At 42.7% G+C, this 17,199-nt stretch overlaps 1 protein-coding gene across 1 annotated transcript in view; it reads right to left on the reverse strand.

The window, feature by feature from the left end:
* The window catches only part of TRIM71 (tripartite motif containing 71, E3 ubiquitin protein ligase), a 66,049-nt gene that overhangs the window by 9,150 nt on the left and 39,700 nt on the right, over positions 1 to 17,199 (reverse strand). Inside the window, exon 3 of the mRNA XM_008583692.1 lies at positions 8,702 to 8,869. Within this exon, the coding sequence (XP_008581914.1) occupies positions 8,702 to 8,869 (168 nt within the window). The remainder of the gene's footprint in view (positions 1 to 8,701; positions 8,870 to 17,199) is intronic.

The following is a 17,199-nucleotide window of genomic DNA, read 5'->3' on the forward strand; positions in this document are numbered from 1 at the left end:
GTTATTAATTAGCACAGAGGTAGTGTCCAAGTCAGTATCTGACAAAAGCAACAAAATCTATGTTTCCTAACTCTTCCTCAAAAGAAAGCAGAGGTGACAAACTGCTTTCTATTTATACCAATGTCATATTACTTGCCAAACTGATTTTTCCATTAAAAAAAAAAAATGTCTGAAGATGTGGAAATAGCAGGCACACATCTCCACAGGGCAAGGACTGGCGGGAGTGAGCAATGTGGTTCCCCTCAGGTCCCTGAAGGCCCTTGTGTTTGAAACTCCCATCGTATGATAAGAACTGTTTCTTCCATCTTTCAAACAGGTAGAAGGGATTCAAAGCTTTTATCACAATGTGAGTAATCATCAAGCATGGGAGGATAATATCATTCCTTGGGTCATAAAAGCCCTATGTGTAAAGGCAAAATGGGTCTTTCCCTTCCAAATCATACACAATCCAGTCAAGAACCACATTCCAAGATGTGCAGACCAGGACCTGCTGAACAAGTTCCCAATCTCCAAGGCAGGGTGTCTGAGGCAGGTGGGATGGGGGAATCACAATGGGTAAAACGCCTGGGTAAACTCCCAAAACAGAAATGTACACTGTGATTGTGATAAGAGAAATCACCCAACAAGCACTTGCTTGAGAAAAACTTTCGTCACCTTTTAGGTAATAGATCCTATCATACATTTGAAAGTTAAGGGTCTCAATCTGGGTGGGCAAATCAGTGCATACCAGCCAACTATTGAGTTCTTGCCACTTAGTATGGAGGAGACTGAGGGCAAATCTAGGATTTGTGCAGAACAGTGCAGATATCAAATAGTGATGTCTGCTGCAGAGAACAGTGGTATCCAATGGTCAAAAGGTAATAGAGAATGCAAATATCACCCATATATTGGATATGGGGGACTACTGTAGTCCACTCTAAAACATAATTTTCATCACATTCAACATCTTTGAAACCATGATTCATCTTAAAATGGTTAGTGGGTTTTTTCCCTGTTAGTTGTATATAAAATAAATGTGCATCTCACAATCAATGGCATCTTAAATGTGATGAAATATAGTAATTAAACAATCAATATGTAGAGACTAACTGTTCCTGATCCTGTTTATTGATATCCTCAGGGAATTAGTGTACCTTATGAAATCCTCAAATTATATAAAAGACCAAAATATTGTATCTTCAGGAATACAGGCAAAATAAAAGCATCATAATGTTCTAAAAAGCAATAAATGAGTGATTGCCCTTTAAAAGCCCTAAAGCTCTACAGACATCCTCCGTGCTTTCTTTGTTGTGGGTGACTCTAGACCCTCACCAGGCTAGATTCTCTTTACACTACTGTCTAGAATTAATTCAAGGATTTATGTCTTGGTCTCTTTCTAGAACTAAGACTCACACATTGTGACTCTCAGAGTCATAACTTGACTGATTCACAGTCAACTGTACATCTGACGCGTGTAATTTAATATCAGATGAAAACCAGATATTCAGTGGGAAATGTGCCTTTAGCATATATACCCTCCCCATCCAGAAATGATTTACTGGACGCTTACAACAAAAGCAAAAGCATACAAACTCATCTTGAAAATAAGTGGGGGACGTCAGGACTGGAGGAAGATGTGTCCAAGACAAGAGGACCTCACTAGGGAGGTTAATAAAGAGGTTACATGCAGTATGGTATAGGGCTGCTAATTTATTACAGGAGAGGAGTCAGCAATCTCAAGCCTTCTGGCACCAATGCAAACACAGAAACATGATCAGTGGTGTGACTCAGGGTCCAGAGGTGGCCAGAGAAAGGCAAAAACTGCTGTATCTCTAGAGAGTGTATATTATCTCCCACAGCAGAGGGGAAAGTAATAGATGCCCCTGGCTGAAAAAAGGGGGTGGAGTTCTGGCCAAAGCTTTTTTCTAAACAAAAGCTGGTAAGTGGAAATCAAAACACACAATTCCCAAATACTACTGAGTCCAGATACATTGTAAAATGTCACCGATACTCACTTAAGGATGGTGTGAGGTTTGTAAGGACTTAAATCTACCTGCAGATTTGGTCTGGCCAGTATCATTTACTTTTGGGATGTGTTCTTGCTCATTCACTTGGTCCAAAGGGAGCTACCAATCATAGTGCCTCTGGCAACCAGACTGTGTCCAAAGAGGGGAAAGAAAGGAAACCAGAGCAGACCAAATCAAGAACCCTTCCCTGGAATCTTACATATGGGTGTTCAAAAGCCTCCCCCTACCATCCCCAACCCAAATGGAGAGAGGGGGAGAAGAAGGGAGAGGAGGGGAAAAGTTAACTCTTTCCCTGAGAATGGCTGGCTTGCTTGCTGGAACATGGCCTCCATGTATCTCCACTGTGTGGATGAAGCCCAGGTTCATTAGCAAGAATGAGGTAATATTACCATGGAGAGAGGGGCAGAGCTAAGTGACTGAGAGTGCTACACCAAGGTCTGAGTCCCTGGATACCTGAAGCCCGATCCATCCATATTCCACATCGTTACCTGAGACTGTTCATTCCCTTTCAGTCATTCAACAAGAATCCTAATTAAGACAGCACAGAGAAGGTTTTAATTAGATCATGGTGTGCTGAAGTTTTTCAACTATGATTTCTCTAACATTTATTTGTGTGTGTGTGTGTGTGTGTGTGTGTGTGTGTGTGAGAGAGAGAGAGAGAGAGAGAGAGAGAGAGAGAGAGAGAGACTATGAGCACACACCACCCAGATAGGAAGTTCAAACCACAATTCCTCTACGAGTCAGCATAACCTCTGGCAGGTTACTTAATTTCTTTGAAGCAGTTTCTCTGCAAAATGTTAAGAATGACACCTACGCTTCAAGGGACTGCTATGGACACATGAAGCACCTATTTCAGTGCCTGTAACAGAGCAAAAGCTCAATAAAAAGGGGCCATTAATTCTTACTGATGAAAGGTGAAGTGAAGTCCTATGAGCAATGAGATCTGGGATCTTGAGCAAAGCAACTAAATTTTGTTCTTCCATTTCTACATCTGTAATTTAAAAAAAAAAAAAAATGGCTCCTACTTCCTGGGATAGTTTATACAGTTTATAAGCTCACATGAGATAGTAGGCATTCACTGTGGTAAATTTTCCATCGTGGTAAGCAGCAGTGACTATAGGTTGCCTGGTCTATCAAAGTGACCAAACAAAAACAGAAGTTAAGGGACCTAAGGTAACCCAAAAAGTCTACATTCACTTACAATTTTACCCATACAATTTTTTAAAATTATGCAACATCATTAAGCTCAATTTTCCTCATTCTTATATAATGTGGTGCAATATCTATCATTCTTGCTTTAACGTGAAAGTGCCAATAATGTTTATTAACTGGGAAGATGACATGTCCAATAAAGGAAATTAAGAAGAGCAGGGCAAAGATAGTTATATATGGTTGTCTAGAACATCCATTTCACCTCTATTATTACTACTGACTTACTACTAACATCAGATGAAAAGTAACAGAAGCTCTATCTTATTCAAGGCCATAGTGAGCAGGAATCAAAAACTCCCTCACATCTGATGTGGTCATAAGACTGCATTTTGGTCAATGATGTATTGAAGATTTCTAAAAAATGTCTTTAAGGGCCGGCTCGGTGGCGCACTGCTATAGTGCGCCGCTTGGGAAGCGCGGTGGCGCTCCCGCCGAGGGTTCGGATCCCACATACAGACCGGCCGTTCACTGGCTGAGCGAGGGGCGGGAGCAACACCGAGGGTTGCGATGCCGTGGCCGGTCCCGGTCTGGTATGGGCGCGACACTGAGGGTTGCGATCCGTTGCCGGGCACGAAAAAAGACAAAAAGGAAAAAAAAATGTCTTTAAAAGGCAGGAGTATACCCACTTCCTTCCAATTATCCAGAACAGAGATATGATGGCTGGAGCTCTAGCAGCCATGTTGGGCCATAGGGATGAGTGGCACAAGTAAGAATGGCTTGGTAGAGATGAAGGATTTTCCAAGACTAAACTTACCTCCAGACTTTTTTTTTTAAATAGGAGAGATTAAAATCTTGAGCATTAAGACACTACATTTTAGGAACAGAATAAGGGCCTGCTGCCCATTGTTAAATGCATTTCCTAACTGATTAAAATAAAACCTTAATCTATGGTATGTATATAAGTGATTGCTCAGAAACATAGGAGCAGGGAAAAAGGAATTACCATAGGGTACAAGGAAACCTTTGGAGGTTGACAGGTATGTTCATAATCTTGACATTTTCATGCTGAAATGTATGTCAAATGTATGTTATACATTTTAAGTGGTTTTTTTTTTAAGATGATTGGTAAGGGGACCTTAACCCTTGCCTTGGTGCTATCAGCACCACACTCTCCCAAGTGAGCCACGGACTGCCCCCTAAATACATACACTTCATTTTTTCATATTTTTATTTTTTATTAGCATATTCATTGTTACAAATCATACTTATTCTTTTAGCCCCTTATCCAATCTCTCCCCTTCCCCCCATCCACCAATACCCATAGATTTGTTCTCTCCATCTGATAGATAACTGTTCCTCTATTGGTTTGTTGCCTAGATGATCTGTCCAGGACTAAGACAGGTGTGATCAAGTCCTCCCCTGTAATCGCAAATGAGGTGTTTCTTCTATTACTCTGGAGTGTACACTTTATTGTATATCTCAGTAAAGCTGGAAAAAAATTTTGCCTGAATCCCACCACAAAGAGAAAACAGTACTAATAATACTTCGTGGTTTGCAGGTTTTACTTAATGCCACAAAGTCCTTACTCCTACTGTTCACCATTCATCATGGTACAATGAATACCTCCAAAATGTAGGCGGACACACCTCAGGAGAGATTTCTAAAGGAGGAATGAGTTACTTCCACCTTTAAAGCTCTGGAAATTTCCCAAAGCACATTCTCCCACCAATTAAGAGTAAGCATGGGCTACATATCCAGTTATTTGTCCAAAATAGTATTCTGGGGTCATTTTAACTGAATTATTGCTCATGCTGAATATTTTTCCATATGTTCATATTCAATAGTTATATTTTCTCCTTGTAAGGTATCTTAAGGTACATTTTCATTTCCTTCATTCCTTTACCTACTGGTGTCTTCCCTGTTTTGCCCACTTTTATGATTTTTTTTTTTTTTCACAGAGTAACTATTTGTCTGCCCTATTTTTCTAGTTTGTTTTCCTTTTAATATGGAAAAGTTTCTTCTATCAATCCTAAACTGAGAATACGTCCATGCCTTTGGGTATTTAATATTTCTTTTTTAAAATGCTCCTTTCCCCTCCCCTCTTCCCGCACAGAGTAACTATTTGTCTGCCCTATTTTTCTAGTTTGTTTTCCTTTTAATATGGAAAAGTTTCTTCTATCAATCCTAAGCTGAGAATACCTCCATGCCTTTGGGTATTTAATATTTCTTTTTTAAAATGCTCCTTTCCCCTCCCCTCTTCCCATGTAACCTTTTAACCTGGCTAACTTTTATTTTGGTGTTTGCTATGATAATTTAAATTTACTCCTTCTCACTTCATCACCCTTTATTTGATTTGATGTCTTAACTATTAGATTATTAGCAAAATAAAGCCTATTGCTGGGATTATCTGCTCTGTTTCTCGGATCTGCCAATTTGCCAGTACAAATAAGCAACTCTTTATAGCTCCTGAATGACACACTTAATACATTAATAACAATAATAATACTATTAACCGCAAATGAACAAACCCAGGAGAGAGTCTTAGAAATGACTTCCAAATCAAATTTATTTAAATATTCCTTATAAAAGAAATCAGAATCTCTTATCTTGTGACCAGAATTCTTCTGTATTTTGATTTAAACAGATTAAGTTACTTTCCTTAAAATAAAGGTCCAAAGTTTATGTATACTTTCAAGACAGCCATCCCCCCATTGCATGTTAATTGACTATATTCCTTCCTACCTCCAATGTTCTCATTAACAGAAAACTCTTCATACCATCTCTGCTGTACTCTTTAACATAAACACTATTAAATATCAGCATAAAAATTATGTGGGTGGGTTGTCCACTTCATAAACATTTTGACCAAGTGACCAAGTGCATGCGAAGAATCAAGGGCTTGAAGCACTGTGCATCTAAATCAACATTCTCAAGTGGGGGGCACATCTCAAAATTTCAGTGGCTCACCCATCTTTCCATTGTATTCTCCTGTGTTGGTCACTGAGCAATTTTACATTCATTCACAAATCTAAACATTTCTTTATATAACAATTTCTTTATATTCTTTCCTATATTCTTAAATGCTTTATATTCCAAATATTTCTTTATATAAAGACACTACCCTATTGCATAGTGGCCACTTTTTCCAATGTTTTCCAGATGTACTTTTCAAATGAGTTTTGGATTAGATGCTTCCCAGGAAAGGAACTCCACCCTACATACTATCACGTCTTCCTGACGCTCTCAGAACAGTGCTCTCCCTTAGCGCAGCAAGGGCTCAGTTATGCATGTTCAGCATGCAGAATGCATGCTGACTCCTCCCCATTCTCACTCAATCTGTTTCAATGACATGTAATTCTGATGATCTTGGTTGATACCAGCAACCCACGTGCAAAACACTTATACACAATGAAAACTAGGTCACACAAGTCTTGTGACTATGGTGACAAAGCTTGTTTCTGTGGGGAGCAAACTGTCTTTTCAAAAAATGGTTTTGGAGCAAAGCTAGCTTTGTTCTCAAACTTTATCTTGGCTTCCCCTCAGGCGTGTGCTGGCATCTCAGGGTTAACTCAGAGGAAAAGAGGTGATGTGTTTTCTACCAACACCCAGGGAACTTCTTTCATGACCAACGTTCTAGGGCCTTTGAGCTCCTAGATAGTTGGTTTTTCTGGCAATGGCCACCACATTGAGGATCTGGTAAGAAACTTTTGTTGAAGATTCCAACAAATCATCACAACTCATTTCTCTCCCCAGAGTGGCTGATCCCACAGAACACAAGAGCACCAACATTTCTCTCAACCACGCTTCAAGGAGCCCCTGAGGTTCTCAATATCCACAGACCAAAAAAGGGTAATTAACTTATTCTACAATCTAGGCGGTGAGACCTAGACATCAGCAGTTCTTTAGGATTCCCCAGTTACGCCCCAGTGGACATCGGGCACCAGTGTCTAGGAGACACCAGCAGGGTAAGGAATTTGTCAAGGTCCTGAATGTAGTGGCATAAGGTAGAAAAGACACAAACCACTTCATTGCAAGGACAGATACAATAACACACAACAGAACGATGCACTGGTGGAGATGCTGACAAATGACAACTTGGACAGCAACCTAGAGTCACAGTGAAGGCATATGAAAGAAAATGATCAACTCCAGTGTAAAACATGACAGAATTAGTCATTCCAGAAATACTCTCAAACTTCCAATTTTATGACTGGAACCTTAGAAAATTCTGACTCATCAGAAAAGATGATTTTCAATATTATGCATAGGAACATGATAGCTGCTGAGAAACTCATTAAATCAAACCCTTTCTTTAGGGCCCATGACCTCAATTCTTTAGCACTGCCAAAAAGATCTTATTTTTAAAATAATTCACTTATTTTAACACTCTAGAATGTAAATAACAACAGTTTCCAATGCAATTTCTGCTGGAGGCTTAGCAACTTCTCTTGACTTTCAAACCTATCCTACAATACATGGAAAACATAATTTTCCAATTTCCCAAAACCTTGTGATCTGGATCAGGCAAGAAGATTTAAAAACAATTCAGGCACCTTATTACCTATAGTGGATTGAATTATGTCCCCCCAAAACTCACTGAAGCTTGAATTGTGTCCCCCAAGTTCTGGGTATTAGAAACTTCGTCCCCACTGTGACTGTTAACAGGGTAGGAAATCCTATTATGGTAATTGAAAGGTGGAGCCTTGAAGAGGTGGTTGGACTGTAGGACCATCCCATAGTGAATGGATTAAAGATGGTGGTCAGGAACATGGTTCTGAGGGCTTTGAAAGAAGAGGAGAGTCTGTCTTTCTCTCTCTGCTTCACCATTTTCGCCATGTGATACCCTATCATCAATGAAGCCACCACCAAAGAAAGCCTTCACCCAGATGTGTTCCTTGGACTTTGGACTTTCCAGCCTCAGAAACTCTAAGCAATAAATTTCGTTTTCTTTATACAATACCCAGTTCCATATATTTTGTTATAAGCAAAAAAAACGGACTAATACATTACCTAACTGTGTAAGAGAACTTTGTCCACTCTCAAAGTTACACATGCCCCTCCCTAACCCCAAAGTGATGGGAACTCAACAGTCAAGGGTCTAAATTACCAGGGCTTTATCACCAGGGAAACAGTTCAAGACTGAATCTTAGGTAAAATTGTCCATGCTCACCTATAAATAAATAAATCTGCATAGCACACATCTGTGTCTAAAAGCATTGTGTCCAGTCTTTCTGCAGTCCTGACTCAGAAATGCCAATGTTTGCTTGGATTTGGGGAGGGGTCTGGATGGGAAACATGCAGGTTACATGATGGGGCCCAGGCAAGGCCCTTTGGGATCTAATAACTTTGGCCACAAGCTTGTCATCTTCGCATGACTGCTGGGACCCTTCCAGGGACCGTTGCTGCACAGATCTCACTGAGCTCATCTGGGTCACTATTCCACACCCCCCACACAGTGGAGTCTACCCAGTGATCCACACACCATCTGACAGTGAGAGGGAAGGCTTTCTCATGGAAATCAATGGGGGTGGGGAGATGCTGACCTGGATTGCCTGGCGGCCCTGCTGGGCGTCCGACAGCAGCTGGATGGTGAGTGCCCTGGAGTCCTGCAGCGCCTCCTGGAGGTAGATGAAGCTGTGGCCCCCATGCCGGCCCATTGTGCACTCCCGACAGATGGGCACGGAGCAAGTGTCGCAGTACAGGTGCAGCACCTGAAAACCAGACAGGCATAAATGAGCAGTGCAGGGTGGGAGGAAGAGGGAGGACAGCAAGAGTGGCACCCTGGATCCCAGACCTCAAACCACCCCCTTCACAACAAGCAAGCACACCCCTTACAGGGAGGGGCAGCAGGCACAACTGCAAATAAGACTAAAAACAGCCACTTGCCCTGCTTTCCCACTCCCTCGGCTCCACATCAAGTGGGGGGAAACCAACTAAATGCCCACCACACCTCACTCTAGTTTCATTCAGAACCGTAACTGAGACATTTCAAAGGCACAGATGAAGTGAAATATCCCTCTTGGCGTGAGAGATTTCCCTGTATCTTCGGTTACCCCGAAAGTGGTAAGATCATGTTCCCTGGTCTGAGATTGGTGGCCTGAATGAAAGAATATACCAGAAAAGTTTCCTCTGCCACCCCAGCTTCTGGGTGTGAAGCAAGGTAAGAGATGGTAAATATCACCCTCCCACCAAGGAGACCAGCAGAGGTACTAAGCAAGCTGCAGGCTTAAGCTTCTGGAACGAAGGCAAAAAGCTAGTGGTAAGGTCAGCCAGCTGCTTGCCCTTTTTCTTCCTGCCAAGCTATTCCAAGGAGTTGGACCTGGGAGGCAGCCAGTGCTGACATAACTGCTTTATGTGATGTTATACACTTCCCTGGGGCCAGCGTGCCGGGAGGGAGGGAGAGAAGGGCTGGCACAGCCTTTACCTGCTGATAAATAAGGAGCTCTCAAGAGAGAAAGCTCCTTGGCACCGAAACTGGGACAGTCTCATTGTGGTGTATCTCTCCACAGAGCTGGGCCCTTAGTGCCGCTCTCTGGAAATGTTTGCTGGACTGCTTTCAAGAGCAGATCTTAAATGTGCCTCTGGGTGTAAGGGAAAGGTAGCTAACTCTCAACAGGCAGGGGAGAAGTGTGCGGAGGGGGGCAGGGATTCTGTCACAGGCACAACAATGCACTTCATCTCCAGGTGAAGACAGAAGATCGTGACCCGCGCAAGGCCTCAGAGTTAGCAAGGACACGGCAAGAAGCCAACATGAGCATGAGCCTTCTGAAGAGCTGGTTTCAACACACATGGTGGTGGCTACCTCATCCAAGGTACAAAGCACTTTGCTAGGTATTGTGGAGGTCCAAGATGTAGGACTCAAGGAGATTCTGCGTGGAACGGAACAGGAGCTCACTCTGGCCAAGAGGCAGGGCAGAAAGTCATGGGAGACAGGAAGGAAGGCCTGGAGGTGGCCCCGACAGGCCCACAGGGAGAGGGGCTGGGGGTAGGGGCAAAGAGAGTAAGAATGCTGTTTCTCCCCTCGTCCAGAGTTTGTATTTTAGTAACCACAAAATCTTAGCATGAAATATGTCCACTAGGAAATGCTCTCACAAATGGCTCAATCAAGCAAAGAGGCTGCTCCACACCCAGGGTTAATTAACTGAAGCATGTGAGCCAGCAGCATGGGCTAGGCTGTTTCTCTGGATTCAGAAATAGGAAAAAGGAAAGATTTAAGATATTGTGTTCTTACTCTTGTGAAGAAACGGTTCTGAGATAGCAGGTTTTACGGATCCTACTTTATACAAGGGAAGTGTGATAAGGTTTGTAACTTTACTGCCAATTTTGATCACTGTAGTACTTTTCCAGCAACAGTGGTAGACTGAAACCAGGTGGCGGTGATTTGCCTTCTGCTTTTTAAGCAGGTCCAACTATTAGAGATTATCTAATCCTTCTGTTAAATCTAAAATTCTCAAGCAAAGTCTAAAGACAAACCAAAAGATGCTAAGCTGAATAAATTCAGAAAAAATTCTGTCTTTTTTTACTACGTGCAGCCAAAGCAATTATACCAATTTCAATATCCTCAACCACACTCCTTCCATTGCTCTCTGCATTTGTCATGGGAATACAGATCACTCCTATCTATGCTAATGTAAAAGTATAAAAACCTTCCAGCAGAAGGTTCCTTTTAAATTAGAAGAAAACATGCCTCTGAACCCCCTGTGGCCTCCCCACTTCTACCAAACAGCTAAGCAACGTGAAGACGCATCTCTTTGCCTCTTCTCAGGACAGCTATGTGGCCTGACTGGAACTTCCTCGCTTGCTTCGGTCTGTGGGCTCATGCAAATGCAACAGCCTGGTAGAAAAGAACCTTAGGCTGCTAACCTGAGCCTGGCACTACCTGGCTGTGGGACCATCTATCCAGTCACCACCTTCCTTGACCACATGGGCTTCAGTCTCACCTATGAAACACACGGGGCCTGAGTAGGTATCTCAGGAGACCCCTTCTACCCCAGAACCCTGTCTCTGGGGGCTTGACAACAGGACCAGAGGGCTTCAAGGAAATTCTAAGGGCAGCCAGTTAGCTCAGTTGGTTAGAGCGCAGCCTTATAACACCAAGGTCAAGGGTTCGGATCCCCATTCTGGCCAGCCACCAAAAAAAAAAAAGAAAAGAAAGAAAAGAAACTCCAGGCTGGGCCAGGAAGCTAGGCTCCAGGCTCCAGTTGTGAAACTGCAGGGAATTCAGATGATTTTTCTAAGTTTTAGATTTGTTAACCTTAAAAAACAGGGCCTGGATAAAGAATGGTAGGTTTTAAAGGGTTCTGCAGATGCGGTGGCCAGAAAAGAAATCCTGGTCAAAAAAGGTGGTGGCAGGGAAGGGCAGAGTGTCCGTATAGCCCCTGACTCCAGAGCCTTCCCATGCCTAAGCCTTGATAGGCCAGCTAACTCTAAAATAGGTGAAAGAGGTCCCTGGATATAATCCCTGCCTGGCATCATTTTACACAGGATCAAGGCAGTTCGATCTTGTACCCAGGGCACACTGTGGTTTCAGAAAAGCCAGTGTGTCTGCAGTTCCAGGCTGCCTGCAGTGACAGAGGTGTGGTGAAGAGCACCCCCGTGACTGGTAATAAAAAGCTTTGGGTGAGTAAAAGAACAGTCTCAATATGCCTGTAATAAACTATGATTTTTTAAAAAATGCACTGTCCCAAAACTATAAAATGAGATCAATTTTTGTAAACCTCTAGCTAAAAGTTGGACTAAAACTTTGGGAAGATTTCACACTTCATTTAGAAGCAAAATCTCATCTACCTGAAATTCCTAAGAGTGAAAATCCACACTTGTAGAGCTGCTGAAACATGATCCATAGGTAAGGATGTGCATGCACGGGTGCAATTCTCTCTAAAACAGCTGGAAGATTATCTTAAAAGAATAAGCTGGAGCTGTGTAGTGTCCCATGGCCAGAAATGTGGCAGTAGCCACGAGCAGAGGCTCTGAGAAAAAAAAAGAAAGGGGGGAAAGGATTGGGAAGAAGAGGTCCTCTGGCGGCAGGAATTCCAGGGTCTGGGGCTGCTTCTTTGGGGCTTCCCGGGCAGAGGCATGGACACGCCCCCTCAGGCCTGGCGACAATCTGGCTGCCCCAGTTAAATGGAGCAGGCTTGACCTCTGACCCTGCAAGTGACCACCCTCTTCCCTGCCCCCAGCTCTCAGAATAACCCACCTACTGCCTTTCTCTCCCCAAATATCTTAAATACCAGGGAGAGACAAAGACCTAGGAATGTGGGCCCAGCAGAAAAGGAATTGGGGGGGGAGGGGGAATAAATAAATAAAAATACAAAGTAGGCATGTTTACCTTTAGCTGGTGCTTAAATAAAATGCTGTGCGTGCACTTTTGGAACCTAGTTTTTATACTATCTGCAACCCAACAATGAATATACACCCACACATCTGAAAGAATGAGCTTCGGGTTTAAAATACAACTACCCACATCAGTGAGGAATGTAAACTAAAAGGATAGAAGTGGACCTCTGATAGCCACATATTTAAAGTTCATCAAAATGTGTCAACTAAAATACATCAAACTGCTGTAAATTTATTTTTTTTTTTTGGATTAGTTCAACATCCCCTAAAATGACTGAGGAGTTTACTTGGCCTCCCACAAACTAAGGCTGACAGAAGGAGGTTTCCGCCCACCCAAGAGTCTCCCAGTACAGAAATAAAGTGGAGGTTGTCGGGTGACAACCTATTCTAGAAGTAATAGGGACCCAGAAGCCTTACCTATGCATGCTCTTCTACAGGCTCTCACATGGGACAACAGAGGACTTGTTTAAAAAATGGTAAACCAAGTTCAAGACATAAAGTCTAGCCATTAAACAAAGTCTATTTATTAAATAACATCAAAACCAAGCCTTACTTGATTTAGACAGACTGAATGCCAGTGCACTAAAACCAGCAGTCCAAACCCTTACTTAGCAGAAGCTCCTCCTGCATCTCTGGCCACGTGCTCCCCAGAGCTGTAGCCTGGGAAGAGGGAAGAAAGAAATAGGGACCTAGTTCGTACACAATCATCTCCAGTTCAAGACAATAGAGCCCAGGTGCAGATATATTATTCTCCCTTTTTGGGTAGGGGTACGGGTTGGGTTCCTAGAACATTTTTTTTACTTAGATAGGTAACACACATGCCATTTGTTCAAACACAGAAAGACAAGTGCAAACAATTTTTTAAAATTTCCCCAATTGTTTCTACTTTATGTAACCATCATAAATATGCATAGAATATGCATTTTTAAATTTTTTAAAGACACAAATTTTTCTCATTTAAACTGTATTAACTTGGAGAATGTCCTAGGTCACTCCACACAGAGATGCCTGGTTGCATGGTATGTTGCCTATGAATGTACCACAACTTATTTAATCAGTACCTCCTGACAAAATTTTAAAGCTGTTTCCTGATATTTGAAAAATCACAAGCAATGGGAGTACAGTGCTGCTTGATGGGGTATCTCTAGAGGAGGGTGGTAGAAAGGGTCTCAGGCAATGTTATGGAAGAGGGGTGTTAAGAAAGAAAATTGTATGGATTCCAGAGGGTACCATTCGAGCAGCCAGTGAAACAAACACTGGAGGCCCCATACAAACCCCAAATCCCCTTTCTCCAATTCTAAAATCCAAAACCTACTCTGGAAGCCAAAACCAGAACTGGTATACAGGTTGACTCTAGTCAATAACAATATATTGTATTCTTGAAAAATCACTGAGGGGGCCGGCCCGGTGGCGCACTGCTACAGTGCGCCGCTTGGGAGCGCGGCGGTGCTCCCACCGAGGGTTCGGATCCCACATACAGACCGGCCGCTCACTGGCTGAGCGAGATGCGGGCGCAACACCGAGGGTTGCGATCCCGTTGCCGGTCCCGGTCCGGTACGGGCGTGACACTGAGGGTTGCGATCCGTTGCCAGTCACGAAAAAAGACAAAAAGGGAAAAAAAAAAAAAAGAAAAAGAAAAATCACTGAGAGTAAAAGTTAAGTGCTCTCACCACAAAAAATAAGCACGTGATGCAATGCCTAAAAAGCGCAATGTAACCATTCTACATTTTAAATCATCTTGTACATAATAAATATACTGTACATATTCTTGTCAATTTAAATAAATTAAAATTTTTTTCTCAACCAGAACTAGCATGAAAGTGGATGATTTTTACCTATCCATTTAGTGAATTTTCATATATTTCACTGCAGAAACGTTAAATGTTCATTATTTTGGTGTCAAGTTTCTAAAATCAGAAATTTTGAATGCAGAGGCACATTTGACCCCAAGGGTTAAGGTAAGAGCCTTAAACATGTAATACTGTCTGTCTGACCAGCTTGACTGAGTAAGATTCATTTCCAGGCTAAATAAGCAACATACAGCGCATGAAGACCTGCGGAGATGGAAGTGAAGTGTCCAAGAACAGTCCAAAGTGGGGTCAGAGCCATCTACTCAGCTCTAGACCAAATTTTCAGGCTCCATTGACAAGGCCAATTTGAAAACAAGGGGTTGAAATCAGAGAGGGACACGGTTAGCTCTGAATCTGGACTAGTGCAGTTGCTGGTGACATGAAATGTCACCTGTTAGCACTTGTTCAGTTGAGGTTTTTGTGCCATCACAAAAGCCACAGCATGATTTTTTTTTTTTGGAGAAAATCTTCACAAGTCCACTGAACACTGCTCCAGCTGCTGCCTAGCAAGGCCCAGCTCCTCCAATACCCCATTCCTCAAGGCTTCGTCAGACTCTGCTAGCTCCCTTCCTCACTTCCACCTGCTCCTCTGGCTGGTGGGACCAGGTTCCAGCACAGGCCCTTTGGGAAGTGGTCCAGCTTTGTCAGTCCCTACTGTACACCCCCCATCAACACCACCTGTCCGAAGTCCCAGGGCGGCCCTTGCATCACTGTGCCTTTCCCTGCAAGAACACCCCCTTACAGCACACCTCCAGTGTTTCCCCTGAGCACACTGCTCTTTATATTAACATATGCAAAAAATGGAAGCAATTACATTTTAAAACTAAAATCAAATTAAAAGGCGCTAATAATCAGATGAGTAAATTCTCTTTCCAAAGTTGAATGCTGGAGTTTGGCCGAGCCTACTCACTGATTTGATAGAAAGAAAAACAACCCAATTTTTGGCTCACAGGACTGTCAGAATTATTAAAAGTATGAAAATTAATTCATTCTGGGGGAAAAAAAAACATTCTCCCCCTAGAGAGACATTCTCTCTCCTTGAAGGAAGATGGAACCCCAGATAAGAAACACCACCCTGGGCGGCACAGGAACAACGCCTTCAACCAGTTTTGCCAGAGTCACACAAACAAAATAGTTTCATGACTATTTCTTGCCCCTCCTAAAAGCTGACGGTACAGCAGCAAATGACTTGAGAAAGGGTGGTATAACTCAGGCATGTAAGTTCTCTGTGATTCTGACCCTATTCAGGGAGCTGCAGTTAGCTTTATAGGGCAGGAGAAATCCTCCAGGTGAGACAGAAAGGGCAGAGGTCACTGTGGGAGGAGGCTCGGGGATTGGCCACAAGACAGCACCTCCCACATTGGGCTGAAGTCAGCATCTCTCCAGGCCTTTGTAAAATCACAAGAAGAAATAAAAACAATTTTTGTAAGTATGATCATGATGTCACAAAATACTAAGTGTGGGACAATACATGTGGGGCATGAGGAGGGAATATAGCTACGCCTCTGTTCATTCCATCCGACACCCGACCTGAAGTCCAGTGGTGGCTGACAGTCGGTCTCTGCCCCTGGTGGCACTGTGCTGGCAGGGCCTTGTTGGGCCTGCATACACAGCTGTGGATCCCACTAATAAATGACATGTTCCTCAAACTCTGCCTCTGGGAAACCCAACCCCCACAGTGCCCTCGGCTCTTTGGACTATTCCTTTCTCTCTCAAACAGACTCTGGTTCTTTGGCTGGAGCCTGGTCATCTTTGCCTATCCCCTACAGCCTGAGGCTCACTCTTGCTGCCAGCATGCCACCACTTGGAGTCTCTCACACAGGCTTTAACACTGACCACCCTCAATAGAGCATCTTCTCCATGGTTATACCTGTGCTCGGGGCTGCCTCTAGCAGATCCAAGTTAGGCTGAGTTTCGGAGTACTGCCTACCAATCATAGTTTTAAACAATTTGTTTATTTAAATAAAACGTGGGTGTTTAAAAATAAAAATAAGAGTGGTGCTGATAACACCAAAGTCAAGGGTTTGGATCCCCGTATTGGCCAGTCATGCAAAAATAAATAAATAAATAAAATGAATGAATGAATGAATGAATGAATAAAATAAAAACTTCTATATCAAAAAATAGATTATGATGAATGAATGAATGAATGAATGAATGAATAAAATAAAAACTTCTATATCAAAAAATAGATTATGGCATCTCCACACAACAGAATGTTGTTCAGCAATACAAAAAGAAATGAATTGCTAAGAATTACTGATTGAAGCAACCACACAGATGCATCTTACAGGCATTGTTTTATGAAAAAAAGGCCAGAATCAGAAGAGAACACTTTTTCCTTCACAATAACTAATCTAGCTGCAGATGAGAACAGGGCTGGACTGGAGGGGCCCTAATGGAATCGTTCTGTAGAGAGGGAAATGTTCTATTATCCTGATGGGAGGAGTGGTTACACAGGTGTATATAATCATCAGAACAAAATGAACAATTATATCTGCCCTCCTCAGAAAAAACTGACAAGGGAACCCTCCCCACTGACAACTTAAGTGTTGATAGGGTGAGGCTTGGCACCTAGCCACGGCATGGCACTCTTCACAGCTAAAGACCTAATAAATACTCATACGGAGCCCATAAATGAGTTAACTCCAATAGCCCCACATAATTTACTTCTAATAGGTTGCTACCATTCTTTCCACAATGTTCCCATTAGGTACTATTTTTCCTTTGCCCTCCACTATAAATATTATCTTAAGTTCTATCTCGCAAGAGGCAAGTGTCAACTAACTCCCTGGAGGTTTTGAAAAAATTAGAACCCTGAGCCCGATTTACAGCACCACAGGCGGCCAGCGGTC

The sequence above is a fragment of the Galeopterus variegatus genome, unplaced genomic scaffold, assembly GCF_000696425.1.
Source record: "Galeopterus variegatus unplaced genomic scaffold, G_variegatus-3.0.2 Scaffold99, whole genome shotgun sequence".
In the NCBI taxonomy this organism is placed as follows: Eukaryota; Metazoa; Chordata; class Mammalia; order Dermoptera; family Cynocephalidae; genus Galeopterus; species Galeopterus variegatus.